Raw genomic sequence first — 19,545 nt, 5'->3', positions numbered from 1 at the left:
TTCTTCCTTATTACTTATCTTCAACGTTTTCTTATCCATTCTCACCTAATCTTAGTTCTCAATAAAGAATTAATCCATTTATATTCATTAAAGAAAAGGCCCTAAGTATTTTTTTTATCGGAATTGGATCATAACTATAAAGTATTTTGGAAATAATTGGAATATTAGAGCATTTACCATATTGAGCCTTCTCATCCAGAAATGAGGGGCCTCACTTCATCTAAGCAAACATTCTTTGATATGTTTCTGTAAAATTTGCAGTTTTCTTCATGTAAGTTGAGCATACCTAATAAGTCCAGTCCTAGGCAGTTTGCTTTTGGGAAATTACTGTGAATAAACACTTTCCACCTTCATTTTATCTTCTCATTGGTTACTGATGATAAATGGGAAAACTATTTTTTGGTATAATTTTCTTTTATCTGGCTTCTTTCTTGAATTCAATTATTCTAAGAATTTTTAAGTTCTTTGAGCCTTTGAAGACCTAATTATATCTCTCGGTAATGATGATAATTTTGTCCTTTCTTTTTCAGGAATTAGTCCTCTTATTTTTGCTCTATTCTCCACTAGTTTGGCCAGTATAATATTAAGTATAATGCTTCTTATAATAATCTTTGTCATATATTTTATCATTTAACTACCCACACTGTTCTTTTTTAATGTTTTTTTGCCTTGATTCATCTTTCTTTGAAAGTACTATGGTCATCTGCTTTTTTCTTTACATGATAACTTTTGATCAACCTTTTACTTTTAATCTTTGTATGTAATTTTATTTTATTTTATTTTTTTTATTTTTTTAAATTTTTTTTTAAAATTTTTATTTATTTATGATAGTCACAGAGAGAGAGAGAGAGAGAGGCAGAGACATAGGCAGAGGGAGAAGCAGGCTCCATGCACCGGGAGCCTGATGTGGGATTCGATCCCGGGTCTCCAGGATCGCGCCCTGGGCCAAAGGCAGGCGCCAAACCACTGCGCCACCCAGGGATCCCCGTAATTTTATTTTAAATGTCTCTCCTATAAGACACATGTAATTAGAGATATAATTTCAGAATATTTGTCTTGAACATGGGAATATAAGCTATAGTTTTACAATGGCTATGTATTTTTTTCTATCATCTTTTTATTTTTTAAACATTTTATTTATTTGAGAGAGAGAGAGAGGAATGAGAGCGTGAGCACAAGTTGGGGGAGGGACAGAGGGAGAAACAGACTCCTCACTGAGCAGGGAGCCCAATGCGGAGCTCAGTCCCAGGAACCTGGGATCATGACCTGAACTGAAGGCAGATGCTTAACCAATGGAGCCACCGAGGTGCCCCTATTATCTTGTTTTATGCTTTCTGGCTAATAAAAAAAATCATCTTACAATAGAGATTATATTTTCTATGCCTTTTCCTTCACTCATCTGAGAGTCTTTTATCCCATTTTATGTTTTACTGGGATTTATTTCCAAAACTTAAAGCATTGTTTAACTTGTTTTTTTAACACTTAAGATAAAAAATGAAATGAGGTCCCTTAGGTCCTTCCTATATATGATGAAGAGTGATCCTATTTATCCTTTCTCCTGGTGATTGCCCACCTTCCAGGCTTTGTTTATACAATCTGCAATTTTAGCTCTGGCATTTGGTTGTTATCCCTGTTATTTCTTTTTTAAAATATTTATTTATTTATTCATGAGAGACGCAGAGAGAGGCAGAGACACATGCAGAGGGAGAGGCAGGCTCCCTGCGGGGAGCCCGATGTGGGACTCAATCCCAGGACCCTGGATCAGATGTTCAACCATTGAGCCATCCAGGTGTCCCATACCTGTTATTTTTTAAATCATCTATCTTTTATTTCAAATAAGCTCTTTTGACACTTCTCTCCATTTTGTTAAGATGTTTAAAATAACATCTTTCTTTAGGCTTAACTCTAGGCTTAAATGGTCTTGCTGTTCAGCACCAGTCCTTACATACAGTGATTTTCCCATTCATGAATTTTCAAAATTATTACTCTTTAAATAATTTCTTTTTAAGTAGGCTCCACATCCAGCATGGAGCCCAATCTAGGGCTTGAACTCATGACCCTGAGATCAAGACCTGAGCTGAGACCAAGAGCTGAACTGAGATCAAGAGTCTGATGCTTAACTGAGCCACCTAGGCACCCCTTTAAATGTTTTTTTTTAAATGGCATGTAAAGAATAGATACTTTAAACACTGAGATGTCTCAGCATATCATTAATTTGTCTTCATTAAGCATGCAGTGGGAGAGGAGAGGAGTTGATTTCCTTTTCTCTTTGTTCCTCTTCTCTCTTCTGAGTTTTGCTGGCTAGTTTCAGAACTTATGGTCTTGGGATGGGTGCTTTGTGGGGAGCATTGGGGAGAGAGGGTTTTGATCAGAAACTGATAGAATATGACGTCATGCTGTATAATTCTGGCAAGTGTTTCCAGCTGATTCTTTGTCTCCAGAACAAATTTTGATTTCTCTGGGGATTCCCCCATCCTGGAGGTCTCTTTCCGGTGGATCTCATTTCCTGAGAAATGATCTCATTGCATTTCTTGCCTGAATATTCACTTGCAATTCCTCCCACAGCTCTAGGATGATTTCCACCTTCAGCGGCCTGCTGCTGGGATTCTTTGGCTTCTCATGGATGTACCCAAAAGGTCAGAGTCCAGGATGACTCCAGACCAATCCTCTGTCCCACTTGCCCATATCTGGGAACTCTCATATATTTTCTTCTGCCACAAACAAGGACTATAGGGAGATCCCAGAAGAAGCACCATTATTCTTCTGTGTCTGGCCACTTGGCTTACTCCTGTAAGAGCCCAGCATCAGTCCCTTGTGTTCTTATCTGTGAAAGATACATTGTAAGGCTGGCCTTAAGGAAACTTCTCTCCTGACAAGTGAGACAGAGGTAGCATTGCCCACCTTTCCCCTCCATGGGGGTATGTGAGGTTGGGGATGGAGGGAGTAACTCAGCATAGCAAAGCGGTCTTCTTTACAAATAGATTTTTCTCTTACCCTTCTCAACCCTTTTCTGTTCTTCTAGTGGGTGAGAGGGTTCTAGACCAGTTCCAGACAGTTTGCGTTTATAAATTCTTCCTAGAGTATTGGTATCACATTCACTTTGATATCTGATATTTCTTTCATTGGAACTTAAGTTGAGACTGAGCCAAAAAAAATTCCATTTTCAACATTTTGTTATATATAGATTACAACTTCTAGTCCAATGTCCAGTGTTCAGGATATTGGATGTGACTCTTATCATTTAGTGTTGTTCTTAACAGTCCCATGATAACCAGCATCTTCTGCTCTGAGGATTCTTTCTCATAGCACCTGTTGACACCTCAGATTCCAAGATGCAATTTCCTGGTTTCTCTGGAGATTCTCATTACTGGGGCCTTTTGCTCATAGCTCTCTCATTTGAGGAGGATGCATTTCTAGCCTGACTGGTAACTTTTTTAAATTACCTACTCCTCACTTGGGGACTCAGGGTCTTAAGTAACTAGACAACCGAGCCACCATCCTTCAGTTGCATGAGTACTGAGTTATAGAGACATTTCCCTTCATCTTGCCTTAGCCATCTTTAAAACCATATGACAGGAAGTGGGTACAGCAGCCAGAGGAGGTTGGTAGCATGTGCCAGGCACTGCAGAGTGCTTTACTTTGGCTATCTCACTTAATCCTTGGGGGTTAATCCTTGGGGGTTCACTATTTCCATGTTACAAATGGGGGGAAAATATTTAGGAGTTAAATATCCTGTTTAAATAAAATCACACAAATCATAAGTGCTAGAGACAGTGTCAAAGGGCAGTTACTTCCTTTTTTCTTTTTTAAAGATTTTGTTAGAAGAGAGAGAAAGAGCAGGGGTAGAGGGAGAAGCAACCCCCCCCCCCACCATGGAGCAGGGACCCCAATTTGTGGCTCCATCCCAGGACCCTGGGATCATGACCTGAGCCAAAGGCAGGTGCTTAACTGACTGAGCCACCCAAGCATCCCAGGACAGCTCCTTCTGATGCCAAAATGAATATCCCTTTTCAACCCTGGCTACATATTAGACTCACCGGAGAACTTTAAAAATACCAATTTTCTGGTCCCTTTTGGGGAACAATTAAATTAGAACCTGCAGAGATGGAGCTTGGGCATCAGTATATGTTTAAAACTGCAACGATTCTAATGTGCAGCCAGGCTTCAAGTCATTTCCGGACACACCATACTATTAACCATGTATGTGATAGCTTCATTCATATTACTTCCCCTTTGTATTTTCTTTCCCCTTCAAAAGTCAGAGAGGGCGTGGTTGCCCGTCTATATCAGACCTGGCATTCCTAATCAGATTCCAAGGGCTGCGTTCATGGCCATGTTTACTCTGGAAGTGGATCAGTTCATCCTGACCTCTTTGACTACATCCGTTCTGGATTGTGAAGAGGACGAGACCCCGAAGTCCTTGCTGGTGTTTAACATTACTAAAGCGCCACTCCAGGGCTACGTGACTCATCTCTGGGATCACACCAGACCGGTCTCCTCATTCACCTGGAAAGATCTCAGTGACCTGCAGATAGCCTATCAACCACCGAATAGCAGCCATTCTGTGCGGAGACATTACGAGGTAAGAAAAAAAGGAGACAGAGCGTCAGCCTATTTGGTTTCCAGAGTTATTGGAGAGGGAGGCCACTTCCCCTCACCTTCAGTCTAGTTTGTAGGGTCAGTGCCTCAGAGGAGAATCAATCACTGTAAATCTGGGCCACACTCAGATGCCAAGAGGAGCCAGGTGATGCAAGTTAATAAACCCACGGGTTAGGGGGTGGGGAACGGAGACTGTGGGGAGCAGAAGAAAGAGCTGCAGCTTCGGAGGCAGCTGCACCCAAGCTCAGGTGATTGCTGCCCTGTTTGAAAACAGACAAATATGGACACACCCAGGGTAGCCTTAGCTCTTGTTCTTTCAGAGGAGTTGGAAATCTGTAAGTTTTTTTGTGAAAATGTTTCAATTTCTAAATGTGGAATACATATTAAAAGTTCTAAAACAAACAAACAAAAAGTTCTAAAACATATTGTGGCAGCTACAAAATTGTATGTCTGAGGGCCACATTTGGCCCAGAGCTCACCAGTTTGAGAACTCTTGTGTCCTTAATGTCCTTTCTACAATACATAGACCATGGAAGTTAGAGATGACTCTGTCCACAATCCTTTCACTAACAAACTCTGTTTTAAAAAAATATTTATTCATTTGAGAGAGAGAGCACAAGTTGGAGGGGTAGGGAGAGGGAGAGGGAGAGAGAATCTCAAGCAGACCTCATGCTGAGTGTGGAGTCCAATTTGGAGCTCGATCCCATGAACCCAAGATTATGACCTGAGCTGAGCTCAGGTCACTCAACCCCCTGTGCCACCCAAGTGCCCCTCATTAATAAATTCTATTCCCTCTTGTTTGGAGGAGTGTTTTACTGGGATCCTAAATTTTAATGAGTAACACTGACTCCAGGTAGGAGATTCTATAATCTCTTTGGAGAACTAATTTCCCTATCAAACACTTTCCTGTCAGAAAAGTCCTCTTTCTGTCTAATCTAAGTACTTTCTGCTGCTATTCCAGGCTCTTTCATCTTTGTTTTGGATGGGAGTTGAGAACAGCTGCTTACAGTCTGTGCGTAATAACCCTTACCAAACTTACCTACCAGCAAGTTGATTTGAACATGAACAGGATGGAAAGTTTAAATGAGCAGATTGATACAGACTTGACTTCAGGTTTATTAAGGAAAATGAGCATCCCTGGGGTTCCAAATTGTCCTCCATCTAATTTAGGCATTTTCAGCATTTAGCCTCCAGGGCAGACAAAAGACTTCAGGCTGTAAATGCCATGCTTTGCCCTTTGCTTTTTTTTTTTTTTTTTTTTCATAATAGTAAGTGACAGCTGTTTTTTTCTTTCTTGCTCTCACTTCTCATTCCTTCCATATTATAAAGTAATTTCTCTTTAGACGTCTGGTTTTACCCTGAACTCATAAATAAAGCACAGCTACTCAGGCTGCTTCATGTGTCTTTTCCAGCATTGTATAATGTAATCTTAAAGCAGAACCTGTCCAAATATGTGATTTTGTTGTTGTTGTTGTTGTTAGAAGGTGACTTTTTAATTTTCTCAGTGGCGATTAGATGCTTTGCAGATTATGTGGGTTGGAAGCCCTCGGCTCTTTCAGCCACCTGGAGTGGGACCGCTGAGAGCAGAACAATGGCCAACCCTTCCGAGGACTGTAATGCCAAGGTGGTCCGTTCTTTCAGCCATGAAAATTCAAACTCATTTTATTAGGTACTCTGTTGGTTTGAGAACAGTGTTTCTTAGTGAGCATGTGACATATGATTTTATATGGCTCGACCTAATAGATATTTACATTACATCTCCAAAAGACATCTCCACCTGGGTATGGTTTCATTTTCAGTCTGTTACTTTGGCAGTCTTGAATCTCTTTCTTTTGTTGGTAGTATTTGCTGATATGTTGCCATTTGATCATTTATCCTCTCTGATGACCAAATGGACATCATTGTCAAATGGACATTTTTCAAAAGTAGGCATATGCCTTCCATTTCTGTGTTATACGTTATCCTCCTATGTCAGCATCTCATGCAATGTGTGCATAACACATAATAAGGTTCAAAACTTCTCTTCCTTCTGCCCCTCACTCCCTGCCTCCCCTCAACCCCTGCTCGGGCTCTCTCTCTCAAATAAATAAATAAATAAATAAATAAATAAATAAATAAATAAATAAATAAATAAAATCTTTAAAAATACCATATCATATAGCACCATTTATTACTGATGGATTTCATGGAGGCAAATAAAATCTGGATATTTAAAACTATATTTGGAGAGATAGATGCCTCTGGACCAGGGTCTCTTACAGGCAGTACATTGGCATTTTGCACTGGATAATTCTATATTGTGGGGTCTGTCCTGTGCATGGAGCATCCCTGGCCTCTATCCACTATTAGTGGTCAGTAGTACCACCCACCATGAATACCCACTTTTGAGACCAGAAATGTCTCCAGCTATTCCCAAATGTCTCCTGGGGTGGGGGTGGGGGGAACAAAGTCTCCCTCAGTTAAAATCCACTGCTCTAGACCCTATGCCTTTGAAAGAGCTGGATTGGTCTGATGCTGGTCTCCTGAGCAATTGCAGGAATCTTTCTCCAGCATATTTGCTTTCAGGTTAAAAGCTTCTTTTATGGAAAGGAAAATTTAAAAATACTGTTAACTAAGGAATAAGATCTAGAGCCTGAAATTGTGAGCTCAGGTTGCCAAAAATGAGATCAGGTGGGGCACCTGGGTGGTTCAGTCCATTAAGCATCTAACTCTTGATTTCAGCTCAGGTCATGATCTCAGGGTTGTGAGATGGAGCCCTGTGTTGGGCTCCATACTCAGCGGGGAGTCTGCTTCTCTCCCCCCACATCCCCTCCCCCTGCTCTCTCTCTCTTTCTTTCTCTCTCTCTCTCACTCTCTGTCTCTAAAATAAATAAGTAAATTGTTTAAAAAGAGGGATCAGGCAACAGCAGAAACCTAAATCTGTTTTGCCTCCATCTGTGGTGTATAGTGTATACCCCAGGGAATAATGGTATTTTATGCTATAAATTGTCAATGTGTGATTCTTATGCAACTGTTTGTTTACAGGTGGAGGTGGAGGTTTACGACTTCTTCTTTGAAAGGAGTGCGCCTATTACGGTCCACATCTCCATCAGAACAGCAGATACAAATGCCCCGAGAGTGTCCTGGAACACAGGTGAAACTCAGTATAGGGCGTCAAGCAACATAGCCCTGAAGGGAAGGCAGGAAAGTTTATGGGTTGGGAAAGAAAGGTTGTTTTCTTCCCATTTCACACATGAAGCAACTGAAACCCAGACAAGTTAAGGGAATCAGATGGTTGTTTTTGTTTTGTTTTGTTTTTCCTACTGGCAGGGTGAGAAATTTAAATCCAGGATTCCTGTGTGGTGAAGCCAAGTTTTTCCTTTGTAGGAAATAAGCCAGAAGGACACCTTTCAACTGAATGAGGCAAAAAAGTGACTCTTTGTGATATTAAACTATAGTTGGACATAGAGAGAAAAAGTCTCCAACTCTGACTATTCAGAGGAAAGAAAGGAAGCTGTAGACTAATTCATTGTCCTGTTTTTAGGACATGCAAGGATGCCATAATACATGAATAAGAGCTTTAACTGCTTTGTTTTAAAAGAAGGTCACTTGTGAGTGGTCTTATAATGCAATGTGTATATTTAGATCAGATGTAAATGGGGAATGTGAATGAAGATTTTCTCCTTTCCCACTGATCCCATTGATAGCATTCAAAACATACTTATAAGTGATGGTGGTAGGCTCTGTTAAGGGGAAAATATTTGTGTCTGATTTAAGTCCTCAGGTTGTGGCTTACATACACACACACACTCACTCACATGCCCTTGCACGAGGGTACCCACACACATGTTTGTATGTGTGTGAGCTTCAGGTGTGTGGAGAACATGGATTGAGCAGTCTTGCAGATTCTACGTCCCATTCTACCTCTGTAAGAGGGATAATGAAAGAAAAGAAGGAATTGATAACATGAAGTTCAGTAATGATCACATATTAAGTGGATTACTGCTTGAGCATAAAGATTTAATACTCTGTATTATCTGTAAAACTCAAGCTGGTTAAGAGAGCTCAAAATCTGGTTTTGGCTATTTGGATATGAGAATCTTTTTTAAAATGAATTTTTACCTATTATGAACTTAATATATGTTCGTCATTGAAAACTTGGAAAGTGTATTAAACAATAGGAATGAATGAATGGGTAATAATAATAATGATGGTAACAATGATGAATGGATATTAATGAGTAAATGAATGAAACAGTAATGAATCAATAAAATCATTTATTACCACCATGAAGACAGAACCACTGTTAATATTTTGCTGTATATACTTCTAGTCTTCTTGTTTGCTCTTCTGCTGTCTCCCATGATGCCTGGTACTGTGCTGTGCCATACACTCTTGGCTTCAAAACCCTTATTACCAGTCACAGTCATAGAGATTCTTTTTTTTTTTTTTTTTTAAATTTTTAAGTAGGCTCCACACCCAGCATGGAGCCCAGTGTGGGGCTTGAACTCATGACCCTGAGGTCAAGACCTGAACCAAGACAAAGAGTAATAAGATGCTTCACCAATTGAGGCACCCAGGCGCCCTTAACAGAAATTATTTATAAGTGCTTGTCCTTTCTCCCTTCTTTCCTCCCTTCTTTCTTTCTTTTCTTCCTCCATCCCTTCTTCCCCCCCTTTTCTTTCTCTCTCTCTCCTTCTTCATACTGTATGTCCTATCCCAAGTTCCCTAGCCAGCAGTCCTTGAGGCAGGTCATATGCACTAACCCTATACTGAAAACAAGAAGAGGAAAAGGAAATTGTGGGGAACAAATAAAAAGGTGGCATGACAAAGTTTATGAGAAAGTGAAGTTGATTGTTAGCCATGCTGGTGTCTCCAGAAGGAGATGGAACCACTGTGTGTGGTCAGTCAGGGGTGGGATGGGGGAGGGGTGAATAGTCTCTCTCTTAGCTGCTTTCCATCTCCTGTCTCACTGTGGTCAGTTTGCCTCAATGGATGTCGACTCGCCACATGTCCATGATGTGCTACCTGGCCCCTCTTTGTGACTACTACACAAACTCAATGTGTCCCCTGGTGTAGGACCTGGCCATGGTCACAAGGGTAAGTCATGCCAAAACCTGGCCCTTGCCGAAGAGAATGGTTGAGCCAACCAGCCATATCAGTAGATGAGGCAAAGGTGGCAGCCAGAACTTTATAATTGTGGGGACTCTGGGGACCCTTGTGGGCCTGCTGTTGCAGGAAAGGGGGCACATGGTCACAGCCAGGGAGGCAGGGAAAGCTGGGCAGGTTTGAAAGGGAGTGTAACCCAGTCCATCCATATACTGCCTCTAAGTTTTATCTACTTGGTTCCTTAAAAAGCTTTGCTCCCTTTTAAGATTCTTTGTAATCTGTCAACTCCCGGATCTACTGAATAATGGGAATGGTTGGTGATGCTCAGCTCCCTGTTTTAACTGGAGTGTTCCAGCCAGGATCTGTATTCTTGCTGCTCTGAGTAGCAATTACCCTCCAGCATGCTGGGTCCAAGGAGAAGATTTTATTGCATTTCCTTTAGTTAAATTCAGTCCTCATTGCAAAGTGTCAGACACTTCATGTCTAATACCCTTAAACACTCCCCTGGCGTAGTAGCTCCATATTTGCACATTTAACCACTTTACATTCTCTGTCCTGTGAGCTACTCTTGTACTCTTAACTCACATGTAAAAGCTCTTCTGATTCTTTTGCTCGCTAAAATTACCTGGATGCCATCTTTGAAAAATTCCTTGTGGACATTTTTGAATGAGAGAACACTGAGAACATCTATTCTTTCCTTTAATATTTATACTCTGGCATCACCATGCCTCCAATGGATATATAAGGAACCAGTTGTCAGATTGGAGTTAATAGTATGAAAAGTATATTTTCCTGCACCTGGGTGGTGCAGTTGGTTAAATGTCTGACTCTTGGCTTCAGCTCAGGTCATGATCTCAGGGTCATGAGATTGAGCCCCACATAGGGCTCTATGCTGAGTGTGGAGTTTGCTTGAGTTTCCCTCTCCCTCTACTTCTCCTTCTGGTTCTCCCTTCTGCACTCTTTCTCTCAAATAAATAAATAAATAAATAAATAAATAAATAAATAAATAAATAAATCTTAGAAAAAGAAAATATTACCAAAAATAAAAGCTAAATTCCAATTTCTTGAAAAGCTTTCAAAGATACAATTTTCAGCTAGTTTTGTGAGTGAAAATTCATTAATCTTGTCTTAAAATAGGCATGTTGGCATGTCATAGAACTTTCAGGACAGTTTTCTATTTTCTCTTGTAGGTCTGAGTCTTCTAGAGGGGCAATCTCGGGCCATCACTTGGGAACAGTTTCAGATTGTCGACAATGATGACATCCATGCTGTCCAGCTGGTCACCGTGGGCGGCCTGCAGCATGGACAACTTACACTCAGAGGTGAAATATCAGCCTCTCTAACCTAGAAGAGAACCCAAGAAATAGTCTCTCCAAAGGCAAATCATATTTAACAGGATGTACATAGCATCTTTTGGTCCTCATTTCTTTCTCTTTTTTTCTCCCAAGTTTTAATTTAAATTCTAGTTGATTAACATATAGTGTAATATTGGTTTAGAAGTAGAATTTAATGATTCATTAATTACATATAACATCCAGTGCTCATCACAAGTGTCTTCCTTAATACCATCCTCCACCTACCTCCCCTCCATTAACCCTCAGTTTGTTCTCTATAGTTAAGAGTTTCTTAATGTTTCCTTCCCTCTCTTTCCCCCCCCCATGTTCATGTTTTGTTTCTTATATTCCACATGTGAGTGAAATCATATGGTATTTGTCTTTCTCTGATTGACTTATTTTGCTTAGCATAATATACTCTAGCTCCATCCATGTCATTGCGAATGACAAGATGTCATTCTTGCCAAGATGGCTGAGTATTATTCCAGTGTGTGTGTGTGTGTGTTTGTGTATGTGTGTGTATACCACACCATTGTGTGTACACAACTTCTTTATCCATCAGTCGGTGGACATTTGGGCTCTTTCCATAATTTGGCTATAGTTGACAATACTGCTAAAAACATCAGAGTGTATATACCCTTTTGAATCAGTATTTTTTTCTTTTTTTTTTTTTAAATCAGTATTTTTGTATACATTGAGTAAATACCTCATAGTGCAATTGCTGGGTCATGGGTAGTTCTATTTTTAACTTTTTGGGGAAACTTAATACTGTTTTCCAGAGTGGTTACACCAGTTTGTATTCCCACCAACAGTGCAAGAGGGTCCCCCTTTATCCACATCCTTGCCAACATCTACTGTTTCTTATGTTGTTCATTTTAGCCATTTTGACAGGTATGAAGTGGTATCTCTTTGTAGTTTTGATTTGTATTTCCCTGATGTTGAGTGATGTTGAGCATCTTTTCATGTGTCTGTTGGCCATCTGTGGATCTTCTTTGGAAAAATGTCTATTCATGTCTTATGCCTATTTGTTAAGTGGATTATATGTTTTTTGGGTGTCAAGTTTGTTATATATATTAGATACTAACCCTTTATCAGATATGTCATTTGCAAATATTTTCTCCCTTTCTGTAGATTGCCTTTTAGTTTTGTGGATTGTTTCCTTCACTGTGCAGAAGCTTTTTGTCTTGATGAAGTCCTAATAGTTCATTTTTGCTTTTGTTTCCTTTGCCTCTGGAGATGCGTCTAGTAAGAAGTTACTGTGACTGAAGTTAAAAAGATTGTTGCTTGTGTTCTCCTCTAGGATTTTGATTGTTTCTTGTATCACATTTAGGTCTTTCATCCATTTTGAATTGATTTTTGTGTATGGTATAAGAAAGTGGTCCATTTTCATCCTTTTGTATGTTACTGTCCAATTTTCCCAACACCAATTGTTGAAAAGACTATCTTTTTTCTATTGGATATTCTTTTCTGTTTTGTTAAAGATTAGCTGACCACAGAGTTGAGGGTCCATTTATGTGTTTTCTATTCTATTCCATTGATCTGTGTGTCTGTTTTTGTGCTAGTACCATACTGTCTTGATGATTACAGCTTTGTAATACAGCTTGAAGTCAGGAATTGTGACGCCTCCAGTTTTGCTTTTCTCTTTCAAGATTGTTTTAGCAATTCAGGGTCTTCTGTGGTTCTATACAAATTTTAGAATTGTTTGTTCTAGCTCTGGGAAAAATGCTAGTGGTATTTTGATGGAGATTGCATCAAATATGTTGATTGCTTTGGGTAGCATAGATATTTTAATATTTGTTCTTCCAGTCCATAAGCATGGAACATTTTTCCATTTCTTTGTGTTATCTTCAATCTCTTTCATAAGTGTTCTGTAGTTTTCAGAGTACAGATCTTGTACCTCTTTCGTAGGTTTATTCTTAGATATCTTAGGGTTTTTTTGCAATTGTAAATGGGATTGATTCCTTGATTTCTCTTTCTGCTACTTCATTATCGGTGTATAGAAATTCAACAGATTTCTGTACCTTGATTTTGTATCCTACAACTTTGCTAAATTCATCTGTCAGTTCTAGCAATATTTTGGTGGAAACTTTTGAGTTTTCTCCATGGAACCATCTGCAAATAGTGAAAGTTTGACTTCTTCCTTGATAATTTGGGTGCCTTTTATTTCTTGTTGTCTGATTGCTGAGGCTAGGACTTCCAGTACTGTGTTAAATAACAATGGTCAGGGATCCCTGGGTGGCGCAGCGGTTTGGCGCCCGCCTTTGGCCCAGGGCGCGATCCTGGAGACCCGGGATCGAATCCCACGTCAGGCTCCCGGTGCATGGAGCCTGCTTCTCCCTCTGCCTATGTCTCTGCCTCTCTCTCTCTCTCTCTCTCTCTCTGACTATCATAAATAAATAAAAAATAAAAAAATATATATATAAAAAAAAAATTCACTTAAAAAAAAAAAAAAAAAAAACAATGGTCAGAGTGGACATCCTTGTCTTGTTCCTGATCGTAGAGGAAAAGCTTTTAGTTTTTCCCCATTAGGGATGATACTTGCTGTGAGTCTTTTGTATATGGTCTTTATGATATTGAGGTATGTTCCCTCTATCCCTACTTTGTTGAGTATATTTATCAAGAATGAATGCTGTATTTTGTCAAATCTTTTTCTGAACCTATTGGGAGGATCATATGATTCTTATCCTTTCTTTTATTAATGTGGTATATTATGTTGACTAATTTGCAAATGTTGAACCACCAGTGCAGCCTAGGAATAAATCTCACTTAATCATGGTGACTGATTCTTTTAATGTACTGTTAGATTTGACTTGCTAGTATCTTGTTGAGAATTTTTGCATCATCAGGGATATTGGCCTGTAATTCTCTTTTTTAGTGCAGTCTTTATCTGGTTTTGGAATCAAGGTAATGCTAGTCTTATAGAAGGAGTTTGGACGTTTTCTTACCATTCCTACTTTTTGGCACAATTTGAGAAGAATAGGTATTAACTCTAATTTAAAAGTCTGATAGAATTCCCCTGGGAAGCCATCTTGCCCTGGACTTTTATTTGTTGGGAGATGTTTTATTACTAATTCAATTTCTTTGCTGGTTATGGGTCTGTTCAAATTTTCTATTTCTTTCTGTTTCAGTTTTGGCAGTTTGTATGTTTCTAGGAATTTGTCCATTTCTTCCAGATTGCTGTTTGTTGGCATGTAATTTTTCATAATATTCTCTTTTGATTACTTGTATTTCTGTGGTGTTGGTTATGATCACTCCTCTCTAATTTGTGATTTTATTTATTTGTGTACTTTCTATTTTCTTTTTTAATAAGTCTGGCAAGGGGCTTAACAATTTTATTAATTCTTTCAAAGAACCAGCTCCTGGTTTCGTTGATCTGTTTTACAGTGGATTTTTTGTTTGTTTGTTTCTATATCATTTATTTCCATTCTTCTACTGGCTTTAGTTGCTCTTTTAGGTTATGTATTTGAGACTTTTCTTGTTTCTTGAGAAAGGCTTATATTGTTAGATACTTCCCTCTTTTGACCACTTTCATTGCATTTCAGGCTTTAGACTGTTGTGTTTTCATTTTCACTTCTTTCCATATATTTATTTCTTCCTTAATTTCCTGTTTAACCCATTCATTCTTCAAAGGGATGTTTTTATCTCTCCATGTATTTGTAGTTTTTCTAAATTTTTTCTTGTGGTTGACTTCAAATTTCATAGTGTTGTGGTCTGAAAATATACATGATATGATCTCAATACTTTTGTAATTGTTGAGGCTGATTTGTGATCCAGTCTGTGATTTGCTCTGGAGAATGTTCCATGTGCACTCAAAAGGAATGCATATTCTGCTGCTTTAGGATGAAATGTTCTGAATATATCTGTTAAGTCCATCCAGTCCAGTATGTCATTCAAAGCCATTGTTTCCTTGTTGATTTTCTGCTTGGGTGATCTGTCCATTGCTGTAAATGGGGTATTAAAGTCCCCTATTATTATTATATTATTATCAATGAGTTTCTTTATGTTATTAACTGATTTATGTATTTAGGTGCTTCCAAGTTGGGGGCATAAATATTTACAGTTGTTAGATCATCTTGTTGGATAGAGCCCTTAATGATGATATAGTATCCTTCTTCATCTCTTGTTACAGTCATTAATTTAAAATCTAGTTTTTCTGATGTAAGTATGGCTACTCCGGTTTCTTTTAACATCCATTAGCATGATAGATGGTTCTCCAAGATCTCACTTTCAATCTGCAGGTTACTTTTGGTCTAAAATGAGTCTCTTGTAGGCAGCATATAGGTGGATCTTGTTTTTTTTTTTTTTTTTTTAGATTTTATTTATTTATTAATGAGAGACACAGAGAGAGAGAGAAAGAGAAAGAGAGAGAGAGGCAGAGACACAGGCACAGGGAGAAGCAGGCTCCATGCAGGGAGCCCGATGTGGGACCCATCCCGTGTCTCCAGGATCACACCCTGGGCCAAAGGCAGTGCTAAACCGCTGAGCCACCTGGGCTGCCCGGATATTGTTTTTTTAGTACATTATGATACCCTGTGTCTTCTGATTGGAGCATTTAGTCCATTTATATTCAGAGTGGTTTTTGATAGATTTGAATTTATTTATATTTATATTGTATTATAAATCCATTGTATTACCTGTACAATTGGTGTTTCTGGAGATTGTCTCTATTCCTTTCTAGTCTTTGTTGCTTTTGGTCATTCTTTCCTACTCAAAGAGTCCCCTTTAGTATTTCTTGCAGGGTTGGTTTAGTGGTCATGAACTCCCATAGTTTTTGTTTGTCTGGGAAACTCTATCTCTCCTCTATTCTGAATGACAGCTTTGCTGGATAAAGTATTCTTGGCTGCATATTTTTCTCATTCAGGATGTTGAATATATCATGATACTTTATTCTGGCCTGCCAGATTTCTGTGGAGAGATCTGCTGTGAACCTGATTTGTCTTCTCTTATAGTTAGGGATTTCTTTTCCCTTGCTGCTTTCAGGATTCTTTTCTTATCTCTGTATTTTGCAGATTTTAGATGATATATCTTGGTGTTGGCTTGCTTTTGTTGATTTTGATGGGAGTTTTGGTACCTCCTGGATTTGGATATCTCTTTCCTCCCCCAGATTAGGGAAGTTTTTAGCTATAATTTGTTCAAATTAGCCTTCTGTCTTAGGCCTCATTTCTAAATGAATTGTCATGTCTAGAAAATCTGGGGATCTTGAAGGCATTAGCGTCTGTGTTAGGATGCTCACATCAGTGGATGACTATTTATTTATTTATTGAAGGGGCAGGGGGAGAGGGAGAAAAAGAACCTCAGGCAGACTCCCCACTGAATGTGAGTCCATTGCAGGGCTCAATCCCAGAACCTTGAGATCCTCATCTGAATCAAAATCAAGTGTCAGACTCTTAACTGACTCAGCTATCCAGATGCCTCTGGATGACCTTTTATGAGTAGCATCTCGTGCTTGGCTCATCATTTAAATCTCAGATCTCGGGATCCCTGGGTGGCGCAGTGGTTTGGCGCCTGCCTTTGGCCCAGGGCGCGATCCTGGAGACCCGGGATCGAATCCCACGTCAGGCTCCCGGTGCATGGAGCCTGCTTCTCCCTCTGCCTGTGTCTCTGCCTCTCTCTCTCTCTCTCTCTGTGACTATCATAAAATAAATAAAAATTAAAAAAAAAAATAAATCTCAGATCTCCTTCTAAATATATGCTTAAACTGATGATCTTATCCCAGTTGGAAGACAAAATATTTCCCTGATTCACAAAATTGTGATGAGAAACAGAAAAACTTTGCTTTTTTAATACTTGGTAATCATTCTGATATTATATTGTTAGTAGCATTGTGTTATTATGTTAACTGTGTTATAATTATAAGGATGGTAGTTAACAAGGTATTAGCCCTAATAAAAATAATATTCATATCATATGATAATATAGTCCATTTCTTGTAGTGAGCTTAGAGGAATTAATTCAATTATACTCTTGGTATTCCTAAGTATAAAACAGAAAGAGAGCTCTTATTTATTATCATTTGTAATTGGGAATTCTGAAATAAAAAATAAAATGATAAATTCTCTTGCCCAATCCCAGGAAAGTAGGAGGTCAGCATAAGCCTGGGTGTATCAATTAGGGTGGATATTCAGCTGCATGGAATGGAAACCCATTTTCCATTTTAAATAACCCAGTTATTTAAAAATTCAAGAGTTATTTTCCTCATGTGACAAATTTGCCCAGAGGTAGGCATTCTAAATCCATGATTCCAGGACCTCTTTCTGCTCTGACAGTGGTCACCGGATGGTGCCTATATCTCCAGACTTTGGGTCTGCATTCTAGGAAGGAAGAAGGAGAAGGGACAAGTTACATCAATTAATTTACTTTCTTTAATAACTTTTTGCTGGAACCTGATACGTGGGTTCCACTTAAATCTACCAAGTCACATACTACCCCCTAGATGGAATGAAGTGTGGGAACCTGAGTATTTTTAAATGATCATAATGCTATTCCAAATAAAACTAGAGTCTGATACTGGTGAAAAATCAGAAAGTGACTACTGAGCAAGTAACCTGTAGTATCTATTATACAAATGTTTAATCACTTATTCCAGTGAGGGCTTTAAAACAGTATGAGGAGTATACTGGGGCACCTGCCATCAAGAATTGTAATCATTTATGCAGAGTGAAGCAATGTTTATTAATACTGTAGAAATGAAGAGTAGAGTGGTAGCCCATGATGATGTTGTGGCTCAGAGGAGGTAGAAAATAGTACTAATATTTTTTTTCTTTGTCCTAGATACTGTACAAAGCATTATACATACTCTACCTTATATTAGCTTTATGAAATGAGGTACAATTATTATTCCCACTTTACAAATGGAGAACTTGAGATTTAGATAACTTGACCTGTCTAAGGTGTTGTACCTAAAAAGTGACTGAACTGGGATTTGAACCTGGGCCATTTGATATCAGAGCTCTAGCTCTTGGTCAATAAGCAAGTGATTCTCAAACTTTAGCATGTGTTAGACTCTTCAGGAGGTTTGGTAAAATACAGATTGCTGGGGCTCACCTCCAGAACTTGGCATTTCTAATGACTTCCCAGATGGTACTGCTGCTCCTGGTTCGAAATTGCCCATCTAAGTAGTGCTGCCATGTAGGATGATAACAATGAGTTTGATAATAATTAACATATTTTGTAGGCTTACTGTTCTTTAGGTTCTCTCATCCTTACTAGGGAATATGAGATATGTATGATTGTCCCTGTTTTATAGATGCTTTCACTACAGCTGCTCCTTCTGCACCCCTCATTCAGTCAGCTCCATCTCTGCTCTCTCCATCAGGTGGCAAAGGATTTCTCTTCACTGTGGCTGACCTTCAGGCTGGAGTTGTTCGCTATCATCATGATGATAGTGACTCCACCAAAGATTTTGTGATCTTCAGGATATTCGATGGCCATCACAGCATCCGCCATAAGTTTCCCATCAACATTTTGCCCAAAGATGACAGTCCCCCATTTCTCATAAGCAATGTTGTGATTGAACTGGAGGAAGGGCAGACCATACTGATCCAGAGTTCTATGCTGAGGGCATCAGACATGGACTCCAGTGATGACTACATCTATTTTAATATCACGAAACCTCCTCAGGCTGGAGAGATCATGAAGAAGCCAGGGCCAGGACTGATAGGTAAGTTTTGAATAAAGAATTTTGGTGTCAGAATTTGTACAAGGGTGGACATCAAGTTTATGAGGTAAGATATTCCCATTTTATGGATGGGAAGCCTGATACTTAGAAAAGTTAAATTGATCTATTCAAATTTGTGCATCTAGCAAGTTCCAGAGCTGAACCTCAAGGTAACCATTACCCTATGAAAAATTAAGTCTGCCAAGCACGATGATAGAACAAATAAGTTTGAAGAGAAGTGTTTGGCCTCTTCTAAATTATTGATAAAATAATTTCACAAATAACATTTGTTTATGCTTTATTAGAATAATTTCATAGCGTAATTTCAAGACTACTTGAAGTAGTCAGGAATAACAAAATAGGTATCAAGTATTAGTGTTATTTAAGAATGTTTCTTAAAAATATTTTGTAATGCTAATTTTTCTACCTTTTTTAAGGCAGGTGTAGCAACTTTAATTTTTCTACTTATTATTTATAAGCTTTGTTAGAAGTATTTATGAAGATTTCTGGGATACATACACCATGGTAGGCAGAGAACACTTTGGAAACAGGTCCAGTATCTTTTTACCCCAATATCTGAAAGATTGTTACAAAAGTATGTGGTGTTTTGTGGACCCAATAGGCTATCCTGTCCCTGGCTTCCTTCAGAGGGATCTATTTAATGGCATCATTTACTATCGTCACTTTGGTGGAGAGGTCTTTGAAGACTCTTTTGAATTTGTCCTGTGGGACAGCCATGAACCTCCAAATTTCTCAGTGCCACAGGTAAGAGGCCATCTCTGAATACTATCCTTAAGTATTATCCACAGATGTCCATTCTGGGAGGTGTCTTTTTTTTTCATTCTGGGAGGTGTCTTTTTTTTCATT

General features: G+C 38.8%; 1 protein-coding gene across 9 annotated transcripts in view; it reads left to right on the top strand.

Moving 5' to 3' along the window:
• Nucleotides 1-19,545, top strand: part of FREM1 (FRAS1 related extracellular matrix 1) — a 165,256-nt gene that overhangs the window by 40,626 nt on the left and 105,085 nt on the right. For all 9 annotated transcript variants that reach the window (XR_012037985.1, XR_012037986.1, XM_072841396.1 and 6 more), the window contains exons 6-10: nucleotides 4,259-4,582; nucleotides 7,624-7,732; nucleotides 10,878-11,009; nucleotides 18,337-18,681; nucleotides 19,301-19,443. Coding sequence is in view for 7 of the 9 variants with exons in the window: in XM_072841396.1 (XP_072697497.1) it covers nucleotides 4,259-4,582; nucleotides 7,624-7,732; nucleotides 10,878-11,009; nucleotides 18,337-18,681; nucleotides 19,301-19,443 (1,053 nt within the window). In the remaining 2 variants the exon portion in view is untranslated. The remainder of the gene's footprint in view (nucleotides 1-4,258; nucleotides 4,583-7,623; nucleotides 7,733-10,877; nucleotides 11,010-18,336; nucleotides 18,682-19,300; nucleotides 19,444-19,545) is intronic.

The sequence above is a fragment of the Canis lupus genome, chromosome 10 (assembly GCF_048164855.1).
Source record: "Canis lupus baileyi chromosome 10, mCanLup2.hap1, whole genome shotgun sequence".
Classification (NCBI taxonomy): Eukaryota; Metazoa; Chordata; class Mammalia; order Carnivora; family Canidae; genus Canis; species Canis lupus.
Note: the sequence above shows the minus strand (reverse complement) of the source record. Positions and strands in the feature narration are given on the sequence as shown.